General features: G+C 41.3%; 2 protein-coding genes across 7 annotated transcripts in view; one reads left to right on the plus strand and one right to left on the minus strand.

Annotated features, from left to right (window-relative positions):
- The window catches only part of wdfy4 (WDFY family member 4), a 75,428-nt gene extending 74,130 nt beyond the window's left edge, over positions 1 to 1,298 (plus strand). For all 6 annotated transcript variants that reach the window (XM_062058208.1, XM_062058209.1, XM_062058207.1 and 3 more), the window contains exons 63-65: positions 260 to 347; positions 889 to 1,003; positions 1,079 to 1,298. In XM_062058208.1, coding sequence (XP_061914192.1) covers positions 260 to 347; positions 889 to 1,003; positions 1,079 to 1,142 — 267 coding nt within the window. In that variant the 3' untranslated portion in view covers positions 1,143 to 1,298. The remainder of the gene's footprint in view (positions 1 to 259; positions 348 to 888; positions 1,004 to 1,078) is intronic.
- A 5,506-nt stretch (positions 1,299 to 6,804) lies between these two features.
- On the minus strand, positions 6,805 to 8,945 carry LOC133656783 (piggyBac transposable element-derived protein 4-like). Its single transcript, XM_062057625.1, has one exon. It carries the CDS (start codon positions 8,785 to 8,787, stop codon positions 7,096 to 7,098), a length of 1,692 nt encoding a protein of 563 aa, XP_061913609.1. The 5' UTR covers positions 8,788 to 8,945; the 3' UTR covers positions 6,805 to 7,095.
- Between the last annotated feature and the right edge of the window lie 4,420 nt (positions 8,946 to 13,365).

The following is a 13,365-nucleotide window of genomic DNA, read 5'->3' on the forward strand; positions in this document are numbered from 1 at the left end:
AGCATAACACTGCCTCGCTGCAATCAAGCTGAAAACTCTTAAATTGGGCTCCGCTTTGGAATGGGTGCCAATGCAACACACACACACACTCGCGCACACATGCGTGTACACACGCACACACCCACAGACACACTTGGTGTTATTACTTTATTATTACCTTGAGTTATGGAGGGTGTATGCGCACCGCTGCATATGTGTGTGTTTGCTATTATGTTGAATTATGTCTGATTTTTCTACTCGTTATGTGTCTTTCACACAGATATGGAGGACAGAGTACACCAGAAGACAATTAACTGGCCCTCCAGAAGAGCTTGTGTCCCCAGGGCGAGACTCAACAGCGAGCGCCGGTAATGCTGCCTGCTTTTTTTACGATGCGATATAGATCTATTTGTAAAAGACAGGATGAAGTGGGTGTGACTGAGCGGAAACCAAACATATTTTCATTTTTTAAGTTTCGCAAGGAAACACACCTCTAATTAGATAAATCCTTAGGTGTGAGATGATTATTTTCATATCCCTCGCTAGCATTAGGGCTAGCAGGAATGATGTTGTTATAAAGTTATTAAGCATAGAGGCAGTAAACACTGATGAGTGAATCTGCTGACGTGCGTATGCGTTTATAATTTAGAAAGCAATAATACCCAGATCTAATTTGGTATACATTGGTTACAGCCCCATGTCACCTCATAGGAGCACTGTGCAAATTACACTGAGACTACCCTTTATGTAACATTTGTATTTGAGGCATTTCTCCTCACTTTAGCAGGGCATTGAGTGACCATAGGCCGATCATTTTTATTTGAATGTGCGGGATTGAAGAGTTAAGATTACAAGCGTATGATGAACAGATTATAATTTTTAACTCTCACTGCGCTGATGTTTCCCTAGCAAGTGACTCAAAGCAGGTTAAACACTGGAAGAGACGTCTGGTGTTGCGACGGGAGATCAACGGAATTCATCGCAGCAAAAATATTCCAGCTATCACAGCATTGGCCATGTCCAGGTATGCTCACAGTAAAGGAAGAGACATTTAGAATGTTGTGTTGCAAGACTGACATACATTGCTGTGTTTGCATAGGACCCATGCTACGTTGTTGGCAGGCGACGCCTGGGGCCGAGTTTTCACATGCACCTGTGAGTGAGCTTACTTCCAGCCGTGTAGCATTTATTGTTGGTGCCTCACTCAAGACTTGAACTCAGTCCATTTGACCGCGAATGTGAATAACGAGTACAGTACTGTACTCTTCTATGTAAATACTGAAACCGCAAATTGAATTAAACATTTTAGCTATACCTGAGCATTTGCTCTCTTTCTTTTATGTCGTACAACTAATGCTGTCAAGCGATTAATTTTTTTGAATCAGAATAATGTCACTCTTGAATTTTGATTAATCGTGATTAATCGCAATTGTTACAACAGTGTTTTTTTACTTAAAGGTGGTACTTTTGTTAACAATGTTGTCAAACAACTCCTTGTTGTTGACGCACTAATAGCATTATTGCTAACAGCTGCCTCACAAGCTTTTCGATGCTTTTTTTAAAAACTTGTCATGCTTCAGATAATTAATCACTGCAATTAGGGATGTCCGATAATATCGGACTGCCGATATTATCGGCCGATAAATGCTTTAAAATGTAATATCGGAAATTATCGGTTTCAAAATGATCGGTATGGGTTTCAAAAAAGTAAAATTTATGACTTTTTAAAACGCTACTGTGTACACGGACGTAGGGAGAAGTACAGAGCGCCAATAACCCTTAAAAGCACTGCCATAACATCTAACAGCTTTTCCCACACACAAGTGAATGCAGTGCATACTTGATCAACAGCCATACAGGTCACACTGAGGGTGCACGTATAAACAACTTTAACACTGTTACAAATATGCGCCACACTGTGAACCCACACCAAACAAGAATGACAAACACATTTCGGGAGAACATCCGCACCGTAACACAACATAAACACAACAGAACAAATACCCAAAACCCCTTGCAGCACTAACTCTTCCGGGACGCTACAATATACACCCCCGCTACCCCCAAGCCCTGCCCCCCCCAACCCCGCCCACCTCAATTCATGGTAAAGTTACATTGTTTAATGCATCCAGCGGGGCATCACAACAAAATTAGGCATAATAATGTGTTAATTCCATGACTGTATGTATATCGGTATCGGTTGATATCGTAATCGGTAATTAAGAGTTGGACAATATCGGATATCGGCAAAAAAGCCATTATCGGACATCCCTAGCTGCAATAAATGCAAATTGCTTTGGTTTGCCTTTTGAAGTGACATTCGCCAGCAAATACACCGGTTGCACTGGCATATGCGTTGACCTGATCACTGACCGAATAACAACCCGTGCCACCTTTCACGTAACCATCCACGGTTAAGGCAAAGAAGCACGTACCGTCAAAATAAATTTTGCGATTAATCTGCATTTATAAATGTATATTGCAATAATGATTTTTTTTTGTGATTAATCGCATGCATTGACGCGATAACTTTGACTTACTCGTGTCTCAGCAGAACTTGATCGAAGCTGTATAATTTAGAGTTCAATCAAAGCTTTAATGTAAAATATGTTTCTAAAGTCACACAAAACTCCAGAAGTTAAGACTCTTGCAGAACTTGATTTCAGTTAGCATATAAATTATTATTTTTAAATATTATGTACATATTTTGCATTTTTACTGTGATGCCACCACAGAAGGGTACCAATGACGGCATAAAGCAAAAGTTTAATGGTGACCATAGATCCAGAAACAGAACTTATTTCAATGTAAGAAACTGATAGTCTGTCCTGGCTGCTCAGTACAATATGGCTAATAAAACAAAGGCACAAAAATGACTGAATGTTTGAACATTTTCATTTCATCTAGAGCAGGGGTGTCAAACTAGTTTTTACTGAACGCCTAATCCAGAGGGCCACTTATAACAGTGAATAATATATGAATATTTATGTATATTTGCCTCAAAATATTATTACACAATTACCTATGCATTTTATTATAATTTTTGTATATACAAATTGATGGATAACGTGCTTTGAAATCATAAATCAAGGTGAGTAGCAGCAATCGAATATTTTAATATATTTATTTAATTTTTTAATTTTTTGTATTACAATATATATTTGTTGCAAGATCCGTTAATAAAGTATAAATGATGTGCATTTTATTGCAGTAGATAAATTGTTTAATTTGTTGTCTAAATGGCCCAAAGGGACAAATTTAGTTAGAAAGATGCAGTACTTTGAGATTAGTTAGAAAGATGCAGTACTTTGAGATTATTTCCAGGCTTTCGCGGGCTACATAAAAAGATGTGATGGGCCATATCTGGCCCTTGGCCTTGAGTTTGAGTAAAAACAAAAAGCAGGTTTGCATGTTTTACCAGTAGATGCCTTTACCTTGTCATAACATTCTTATGGCAGTTAAAAGTGTTACTTAAAGGGGAACTGCACTGTCTTTGCCTATCGTTCACAATCCTCCAAGACGACGGATGAATTTTTTTTTTTAATGCATTGTAACTCATAATTAAAAGTCTGCTTACAGCGGAGCCAATAGGAGCTCCTCTATTCGTCCTATAAAACTCAATTAATACCCATCCAAAAACCGCCAATAATACTCCATTTACATTTAGTGACTTGATAGTTAACCACGTATTAGTAATACTGTTATTATAAGTGCTAACGCAGACAAAGTATTTATAGTTGTCTGGCTAAGTTGACATCATCAGCTGGTGAGCTGCTTTCTCACGTTGGAGCTTGTGAAAGTTTTTTCTAGATCACAAATCATGCCTCGCACCTTGATGGTAAAAGGATTAGGACATACTCTGGCAAGTTGGTGCGTTGGCATGGCTCTGTTGTGTAGAGCGGCCGTATCAGCAACTTGAAAGTTCCAAGTTCGATCCCTACTTCCGCGATCCTGGTCGTTGCCGTTGTGTCCTTGGGCAAGACACTTTACCCTCCTGCTCCCAGTGCTACCCATACTGGTTTAAATGTAGCTCAATGATGTAGATCAAAGTGTATGTATATAGCCCTTAATCACAAGTGTCTCAAAGGGCTGCACAAACCACAACGACAGATAATCGGTTTCACCATGTAAAGCGCTTTGAGTCTCATTCTTCATCTAAACGGGAATATATCAACATCCTATCAATCGGTATCCTGCTGAGAGCAGACATTGTACAGTAAGGGATGTTTTATTATGTTTGTTGGCTCTCATGAAGTCTGCAGTGGGTAGCAATCAGTGATGTAGTTGAAGAAAAAAGGAAACGTTGTGATTCGTTTTTGAAAGGTATGCGCCAAATATGCTCACATATTACATTTTATTATAGATAGATAGTACTTTATTGATTCCTTCAGGAGAGTTCCCTCAGGAAAATTTAAATTCCAGCAGCAGTGTACAGAGTTGAGATCGAATTTAAAAAGTAAAAAGTAAATAATGGGGGTATAAATGGAAACAAAATAGAAACATATTACAATAAGAATAAGAATAAAAAGCAACAATGAGAATAAAAATATAACAGTAAAATAAGAATATAACAAAAGAAACTAGACAGTAGTGACCATGTTATGAAAAGGTATTGCACTGTTATTGTTTTGCATCCCCAATCCAATCCAATCCACTTTATTTATATAGCACATTTACACAACAAGAATGTTTCCAAAGTGCTGCACAGCCATGTTAAAAACAATATTAAAAACAATATTATGCTACACCAATGACTGAATAAAAACAAAGAATAAGTGAATAGAAAACCAATACAAAACAATATAAAAAATAAATATGATTAAAAACGATTTTAAAGGGTAAAACCAATTAAAACAGTAAAATAGACATCAAAATTTATAAAAAACACAGAGGACAACAGAGGCAGAGGACCACACAACTCACGTACTGTTAAAAGCCAAAGAATAAAAGTGGGCCTTAAGACGAGACTAAAAACACTCCACTGTGGAAGCAGTTTGAACATGGAGGGGCAGAGTGTTCCAGAGCTTAGGGCCGACCACAGAGAAGGCCCTGTCTCCCCTGGTTTTAAGTCTCGTCCTGGGCACCACGAGCTGGAGCTGGCTCTCGGACCTCAGAGCGTGCGCAGGAGTGTAAATTTGGATAAGGTCCGAGATATCATATATCCCCTGTCATCCGAGTACCCTCCCTCCCCCCCAGAGAGGAGTTGTACAGTCTAATGGCATGTGGGACAAAGGAGTTTTTGAGTCTATTAGTCCTGCACTTGGGATGAAGCAGTCTAGCACTGAACAGGCTCCTCTGGCTACTGACAACGGTATGCAGAGGGTGACTGGCATGTGCCAGTTAGTACATTACATAAATACTTTATACATTTATTCAACATGCATAAAAAACCCTAATGAAGGTATATGAATGTTTTTTTGAAGAGTTTTAAGGGCAGAATAAAGCGACTCCCATGGGCTTCATTGTAAGTGGACGTTTGATCGCATTTATTTACTATTTAGAATGTACAAAAAAAAATATGTGTTCTTGTCTTACATAAGGATTGTGAATGATAGGCAAAATTCCAAAAAACAAAGTGCGGTTCCCCTATAAGGGTTTCATGATGGTGATAGTAAAACAATTGCTTGTACTTCTATTTAGTACATTATTTCTTACTTTACAAATAAAAAACAGCTAATGCTGCATCTTGTTTTTAGTGTTTTTGAGAAAGCAAAGAGAACAAATTGCATGTTTAGCCAGCATGAGAATGATGAGAAGGGTTTTTAATGGTTAGTAGTAGAGCGCCTCTCATGAAGTACAAACAATGGTGTGCAAGCATGCCGGCATTCTTAGCTGCAAATGTTTAGCTGTTTATGGTGTGATGCATTTACAAATGTGTGGTATTTTAGTTATTTGTGCCTCCATCATTCATATTTTACTAAACTGCGTGTGTGTGTGTGTGTCCAATGCATGTTTGGATCGTTAGCAAAGAGATGTTAACCAATAGGGGCCTTTTGATTGCAGACTTTGAATTTGGGACACATCTTCAACCCTAATTGATAGTTTTTATTAACCCTCCTATTGACCTCGATTTTTGCCTACACCATCGTTCCTCAGGGGTCACATAGACCCCAGAGATGTAAAGCTCTATAAGTTGTTGTGTGTGGGAGTAAGACACATGATCCAATTGACTTTTTTGTGCTCCCAAGTCTTCTGAACACAGAGAAGTCAACTCTGAGTCGATCTGACCATCATACACTGAATTATTGTTGTTTGAATACCGTTTGGTGTCAAATTTGACCGTTTTTTATTGATTTTTTGGCACACTACGCCCCCCCCCCCCCAGATAACCTCCCAGTGGTAAACCACTTATTTGTGCTCCTAGGTCCCCTGAACACAAAGAAACAAATTGTGAGTCAATCCAACCATCTTAGACCGAGTTATCGCAGTTTGAATACTGTTAGGCGGCCATCATTGAATGTGACCGAATTGTATTAATTGTATGGTGTTGTTGTTGTTGTTGTTTTTTGCCATTTAGATTGCACTTAGTCAGGCTTCTACCCTAAGACCAGCTATAGCTCTTAGGGTCATGGAAGCACGCAAACCCCCTGACCACGATAAGGTGGCAATCCTCCAGGGGGAAGTTTTTTATAACTTTTTTTTTTTTTCTTTTTTTTTTTCTTTTTTTTTTTTTTCAACAACAACAAATATCTGACCGTTGGCCATTTGGAGTGTCCATTTGAAAATAACAATATTCGTCTCACTCTCCAAGAAAGGGTCAAGCACAAACCCTCTGACCAGGATAAGGTGGCAATCCTCAATGGGGGAAGTTTTTTTATTACTCTTTATATTTTGTATTTTTTTTTTTTTTGTTTTGTTTTTTTTCAACAACAACAAATATCTGACCATTGGCCGGCCATTTGGAGTGTCCATATTTGAAGAAAAAAATAACAAGACAGTAGGCTATTTACCAAAAATATTGTCTTATTTCAAAAAAACTAAAATACTGTAAAAGTCTGCCACTCCTATTTTTTCACAGACTGCAAAAAGTAGCCTAGAGTCTACCTCTCTCAAGAAATGTAAAACAAATGAAAAATGGCAATATTCATCCCCCACTCTCCAAGAAAGGGTAAAGCACTACTGGGCACATGATCCACAACGGATGTGCTCCTTGCAGATGTATTTGCCACATCCCCCACATGTATTAGTTGTCTTGTTATCGTTCCTAGTGGAACAGATCTGGCACCTGCCTCGTTTTTGCCCTCTGGCCACTGGAGGATTGGAGGTGTGTGCCTCCCTCTGAACATCCTCCACTATCACCACAGCAGCCGCTGAGGCTCTTGGTAGGACAACTCTTCGTGCAATTTGGGGTTGCACCAGCGCGTACCCCAGCTGTTCCAGGAACAGCCTCCTCCGGTACAGCTTTTCGCTGTTCCAGCCTTCACTGATCTCCCTCCAAAGCACAAAAGCGTTGTAGGCACTCACATCGATGATGTTGAAGAATACAACAAGGGGCCATCGTGCAGTCATGCGTCGGCAGCTGTACGTGCCTGTGACTTTATCCAGGTTGTCAACACCACCCTTTGTGGCATTGTAGTCCAACACCATTTGTGGCTTCTTGTCCTCCCTGGTGCTGAGCTGGGCATCCTTGTGCATCGTACTCATGAGCACAACGTTCTTCCCTTTCTTGGGGCAATACGAAACAGCTGTGGCGTTCTCAGTGAAGGCAAACACTGAGGATGTAGCCTGTCTGTTCTTGATTGCAACAAGCTCAGAGGGAAGCTCTGGCTTGTTCTTGCGGACTGTCCCCAGCATGGTGACTTTCCGCTTTGCGAGTTCTTCACCAAGGGCATAGGAGGTGAAGAAGTTGTCGCACGTTATATTGTGCCCCTCCAGTCCCTCAGCCATGTCCAGGACAACCCTCATGCCCTGATTTTTTTCAGGTGCTTCCCCAGGGGCTTTGCCGGTGTAGACCTGCATATTCCAGGCATAGCTCGACTGGGCATCACATGCTGCCCATATTTTAATGCCGTATTTGGCTGGTTTACTCGGGATGTACTGTCTAAATGGACAGCGGCCACGAAACGCCACCAGACATTCATCCACAGTCACATGGGGGCCTGGGTTGTAAAGCAATGGCAGTTGCTGAACCCACTTGTCCCATACATCCCGGATAGCTGCCAGCTTGTCATGTTCTCTCCGGCCCTGTCTTTTCTCTCTGTCATCGAACCGTAGGACACGAGACATAATATGGAATTTCTTCAGAGACATGGTGGCTGGGAAGATGGCCCTTCCAGTCTCTTTATTCCACAGGCTTTCTGCTGCCTCGCCTTTGGACTTGTACACGCCCCCCAAAATGAGCAACCCGATGTATGCCTGCAAGTCAATTGCATCGATCGGCTTCCAACTGTCCCCAAACACACGACTCCCCTCTAAATTGGTCATCAAGAGTACATGGTTCTCAATTGATGGTGTCATGAGGAGCTCAAATGCAGATTTTATGTCTTGGACACGGCTAATCGCATATCGGGTTGGGCCTGGAACCATTTTGATGACATTACCAGCGCTAAGTCTACCCTGCCGTTGACGTGGGGCAGGGGACCACGACAACTTTCCATTTTTGGACAGGAAAATGTCTGCTGGTGTTCCAGTGTTGACAGGAACTTCAGCATCAAGGGTCTCATCCTCATCAGAGGACGATGCCCCATAATCAGGGTCTTCCACAACATTGTCTTCGATTTCAGACACATTTTCCTCTATGTCTACCTCTTCACTAAAAACCTGATCCAAAACCTCCTGGACAGAGAACGTCTTGTGGTTTGGCATCATCAAACTCAAAACAAGAGAGAGAGAGAGAGAGAGTATATCACAAACAGCAGCAGAGAAATGGTTTAGAAGGCAAACTCGAAACAAGAGAGAGAGAGAGAGTATATCACAAACAGCAGCAGAGAAATGGTTTAGAAGGCAAACTCGAAACAAGAGAGAGAGAGAGAGAGAGAGAGAGTATATCACAAACAGCAGCAGAGACAGCAGCAGAGAAATGGTTTAGAAGGCTGCTATGCGAGTGCTTTTATATGTTTGCTCCTCCCCCCTCCCCTCCTCTTGTTCTCACACGGCGCGGGAACGGAATGTTTGAACTGTTCCGACATCCCGCCATTCCGACAGAGTATAAATTATAAATTTATTTTCAAGACCATTTATCTCAGTGGTTTCTGCATCAATTACTAATAAAGATCTACTCACTGCTTTTTTCTGTGTTCAGGGGACTTAGGAGCACAAATAAATGGTTTCCTACTGGGATGTTCGAGGTAGAAAAACGCTAAAATGGCCACCAAACGCTACTCAAACCACACTAGTTCAGCATGTAATAGTCAGATAAACTCACAGTGATTGTTCCATTTCATTTCTTGTGTGACACTTATATGGAAAACTGAGTTTATATGTATTTGTACGTTCAGAAATTACGAAAATCACTTTTGGTCACATTCAAGACCAAGCCTAACAGTATTCAAACTGCAATAACTCGGTCTATGATGGTTGGATTGACTCACTATTTGTTTCTTTGTGTTCAGGGGACTTAGGAGCACACATAAGTAATTTCCCACTGGGGGGTATTTGGTGGGGGGGGGTGCAATGTGCCGAAATATCTATGGAAAACTGTCAAAATGGCTGCCAAACGATATTAAACCAACAATAATTCAGTGTATGATGGTCAGATCAACTCACAATTGAATTCTCTGTGTTCAGATCACTTGGGAGCACAAAAAAGTCAATTGGATCATGTGTCTCACTCTAACACACAAAGACTTATAGTGCTTTCCAATCCTGGGGTCTATATGACCCCTGAGGAACGATGGCGTGGTCAAAATGTGTACAGAGAAATGAGAAACAATCATGCAGTTGATTTTATATTTTTCTGTGTCTCCCTGATGGATTAGGAAAAGTCATGAAATATTAGGAAGAAAAACTAATGACAACCATCTTTTTAGAGACTCTCAAAATGCCTTTCTTAACCAAATATGGTTATATTCCAAACCCATTTTTGCATACAGGCAAAGCTTAACATTACCGACTTAAAGCTGTGTTTGTGTCATAGGTTCGGGCTCTCCTGTACCACTTTTTTCCTCCTCACCATCCGGGAAGAGGTCTGTCTTTAACCTCTGTGTGTGTGTGGCTAATTGTGCTAAGTAAAGTAGCTTAATAGAGTGGAAAATAGTCCTCGTAATTTTCCCGGAGAGCCGCCAATGACCTTCTCTAAAGACAACGGCCGGCTCCATTCTCTCTACATGGCTGGTTTTACGACAGAGATGTCCAAGCGTCGCCTTCTTCAGAGTAATTAAATCAAATAAATTATAGCGCCAAGGCAGAACCATCTTGTAGCCTAACCCAATTATAATGCACTGTAAAGCTAATTATTAACCATGATTACAATTAGTCTAATTTGAATAAATGTAGTCATTAGCAAGTTCATACCGATCGACGAGTGTGAACTGTGGGGGATGATGATCATCATCATCATCATCATCATCATCTCCGCTGCTCCCACTCACAGTCACTCATTCTCTTTTGCCTGGGATATTTTTCACCCTGACATTCACCTTTCCTGCCTGCCAGTGCATAACGCCAACACCCCCTAAGAATTTATTTGCTGCTAATTGCTGAGGCCATTTTGGTAGGATGGACTCCCTGTGCCCCTCGGTTCAATTCAATTTACTTTATGTACCTGGCCCCAAATCATAACAACTATTATCTCAGATTACTTTTTCCATACACCATGCATGGCTTGAGTATGGAGGATAGTGTTATATTTGATGGGTGAGGGCAAACCAAACTCTTATTACACAAGTTAATCCAAATATGGTTATATTCCAAACCCTATAGACTTAGAGACTTCCTTTTTATTGTCATTCAAATTTGAACTTTACAGTACAGATAAGAACGAAATTGTGTTGCATTAGCTGGTTGCAGTGCAGGATAAAAGAGCAATAAGGTGCAGATATAAATAAAAAGATTACTGTACAGATAAATTTTGCACTTTTGAATATGAATCCACGTTTATGGATGTATGTTATATTGTCTTTATATTCCAGCGAGTTAATCCATTTTTGGAGGGAATTGAGGGGATTATTATGATGCGTTCAAGAGTCCCAGGCCTGAGGGAAGAAGCTGTTACAGAACCTGGAGGTTCTGCTACAGAGGCTGCAGAACCTCTTTCTAGAGTTCAGCAGTGAAAACAGTCCTTGGTCGGGGTGGGAGGAGTCTCTACAGATTTTCTGAGCCCTGGTCAGGCAGCGGCTTTTTGCAATTTCCCGAATAGGAAGAAGAGGAGTCCTGATGATCTTTTACGCCGTCCCCACCACTCTCTGCAGAGACTTCCAGTCTGAGGAACTGCAGGCTCCAGTCCAGACAGAGATGTAGTTGGTCAGTAGGCTCTCTATAGTGCCTCTGTAGAATGGGGGGAGGGAGCTGTGCTCTTTTCATCCGACGCAAAAAGTGCATGTGCTGCTGAGCTCTGTTTACAAGAGCTCTGGTGTGTAGGGACCAGGTCATATTGTCAGTTATCTGCACCCCCAGGAACTTGGTGCTGCTTACAATCTCCACTGCTGTGCCGTTGATGAAGAGTGGAGTGTGGCTGGACTGGTGCCTCCTGAAGTCGACGATGATCTCCTTGGTCTTGTCGACGTTCAAGACCAGGTTGTTGGTTCTGCACCAGATGTTTCACCTCCTCCCTGTAGTCCATGTTGTTGTTATCACGGATGAGGCCCACTACTGTTGTGTCGTGCGCATACTTCACAATGTGGTTAGTAGTGGACCTGGCGCAGCAGTCATGGGTCATCAATGTGAACAGCAGCGGACTCAGGATGCAGCCTTGGGGGGAGCCGGTGCTCAGGTAGATGGCACTGGAGGTGTTGTCGCCCACTCTCACAGACTGGGGTCTGTCTGTGTGGAAGTCAAGCAGCCAGTTGCATAGGGGGGTACTGAATCCAAGGGGGGCCAGTTTTCTCACCAAGTGCTGCAGGATGATTGTTTTGAACGCCGAGCTGAAGTCCAGAAACAACATCCCCACGTGAGTGTCCTTTCCTTCCAGATGTTCTAAGCTCAAGTGGAGTGCAGAGGAGATGGCGTCCTCTGTGGAGCGGTTAGGGCGATAAGCAAACTATAGAGCACAGGTGTCAAGTTCTATGTGGCCCGCGAAAGCCTGGAAAAAATGGGTTTAAATAAAATACTTTTTTAAATTTTTTACTAAATTCTTTCAATTTTGACAGAAAAAATTGCAGATTTTAAACCTTAATATTATTTGATGAGGAGCTGGACGAAGTGGCTGGGTAGAGGGAAGTCTGGGCTTCCCTGCTTAAGCTGCTGCCCCCGCAACCCGACCTCGGATAAGCGGAAGAAGATGGATGGATGGATGGATATTATTTGATCATGCCAATTGTAGTATTATATGCCATATTGCAAAACTACCGAATTTTTCGGATTATAAGTCGCAGTTTTTTTCATAGTTTGGCCGGGGGTGCGACTTATACTCGGGAGCGACTTATGTGTGAAATTATTAACACATTACCGTAAAATATCAAATAATATTATTTAGCTCATTCACGTAAGAGACTAGACCAGTGGTTCTTAACCTGGGTTCGATCGAACCCTAAGGGTTCGGTGAGTCGGCCTCAGGGGTTCGGCGGAGGTCAAGACACACCCGACTCATCGTGTAAATAAAAAGTTCTCCCTATCGGCGTATTATGGATACCCCCAAACAATGTTCCTTCTAATTTCCCATCTGATTTGCAGGTGTGTAATTTGTTGTGAGTTCATGCACTGTGTTGGTTTTGTTCTTTGAACAAGGTGATGTTAATGCACGGTTCATTTTGTGCACCAGTAAAAAAAAACATACAACTTTGTCTTGAATTTGAAAAAAACAAACATTTTATATTTCACTAAAGAAGGGTTCGGGGAATGCGCATAAGAAAGTGGTGGGGTTCGGTACCTCCAACAAGGTTAAGAACCACTGGACTAGACGTATAAGATTTCATGGGATTCAGCGATTAGGAGTGACAGATTGTTTGGTAAACGTATAGCATGTTCTATATGTTATAGTTATTTGAATGACTCTTACCATAATATGTTACGTTAACATACCAGGCACGTTCTCAGTTGGTTATTTATGCGTCATATAACGTACACTTATTCAGCCTGTTCACTATTCTTTATTTATTTTAAATTGCCTTTCAAATGTCTATTCTTGGTGTTGGGTTTTATCAAATAAATTTCCCCCAAAAATGCGACTTATACTCCAGTGCGACTTATATATGTTTTTTTCCTTCTTTATTTTCGGCCGGTGCGACGTATAGTCTGAAAAATACGGTATTTTTGTGAGATAAAAACAAAGTTACATTTCTGCTTGTCACC

This window comes from Entelurus aequoreus, linkage group LG09 (genome assembly GCF_033978785.1).
Source record: "Entelurus aequoreus isolate RoL-2023_Sb linkage group LG09, RoL_Eaeq_v1.1, whole genome shotgun sequence".
Classification (NCBI taxonomy): Eukaryota; Metazoa; Chordata; class Actinopteri; order Syngnathiformes; family Syngnathidae; genus Entelurus; species Entelurus aequoreus.

Excerpts from the sequence above, each read along its gene's own strand:
- LOC133656783 (XM_062057625.1), bottom strand. The coding sequence starts at position 8,787 with ATGATGCCAAACCACAAGACGTTCTCTGTCCAGGAGGTTTTGGATCAG.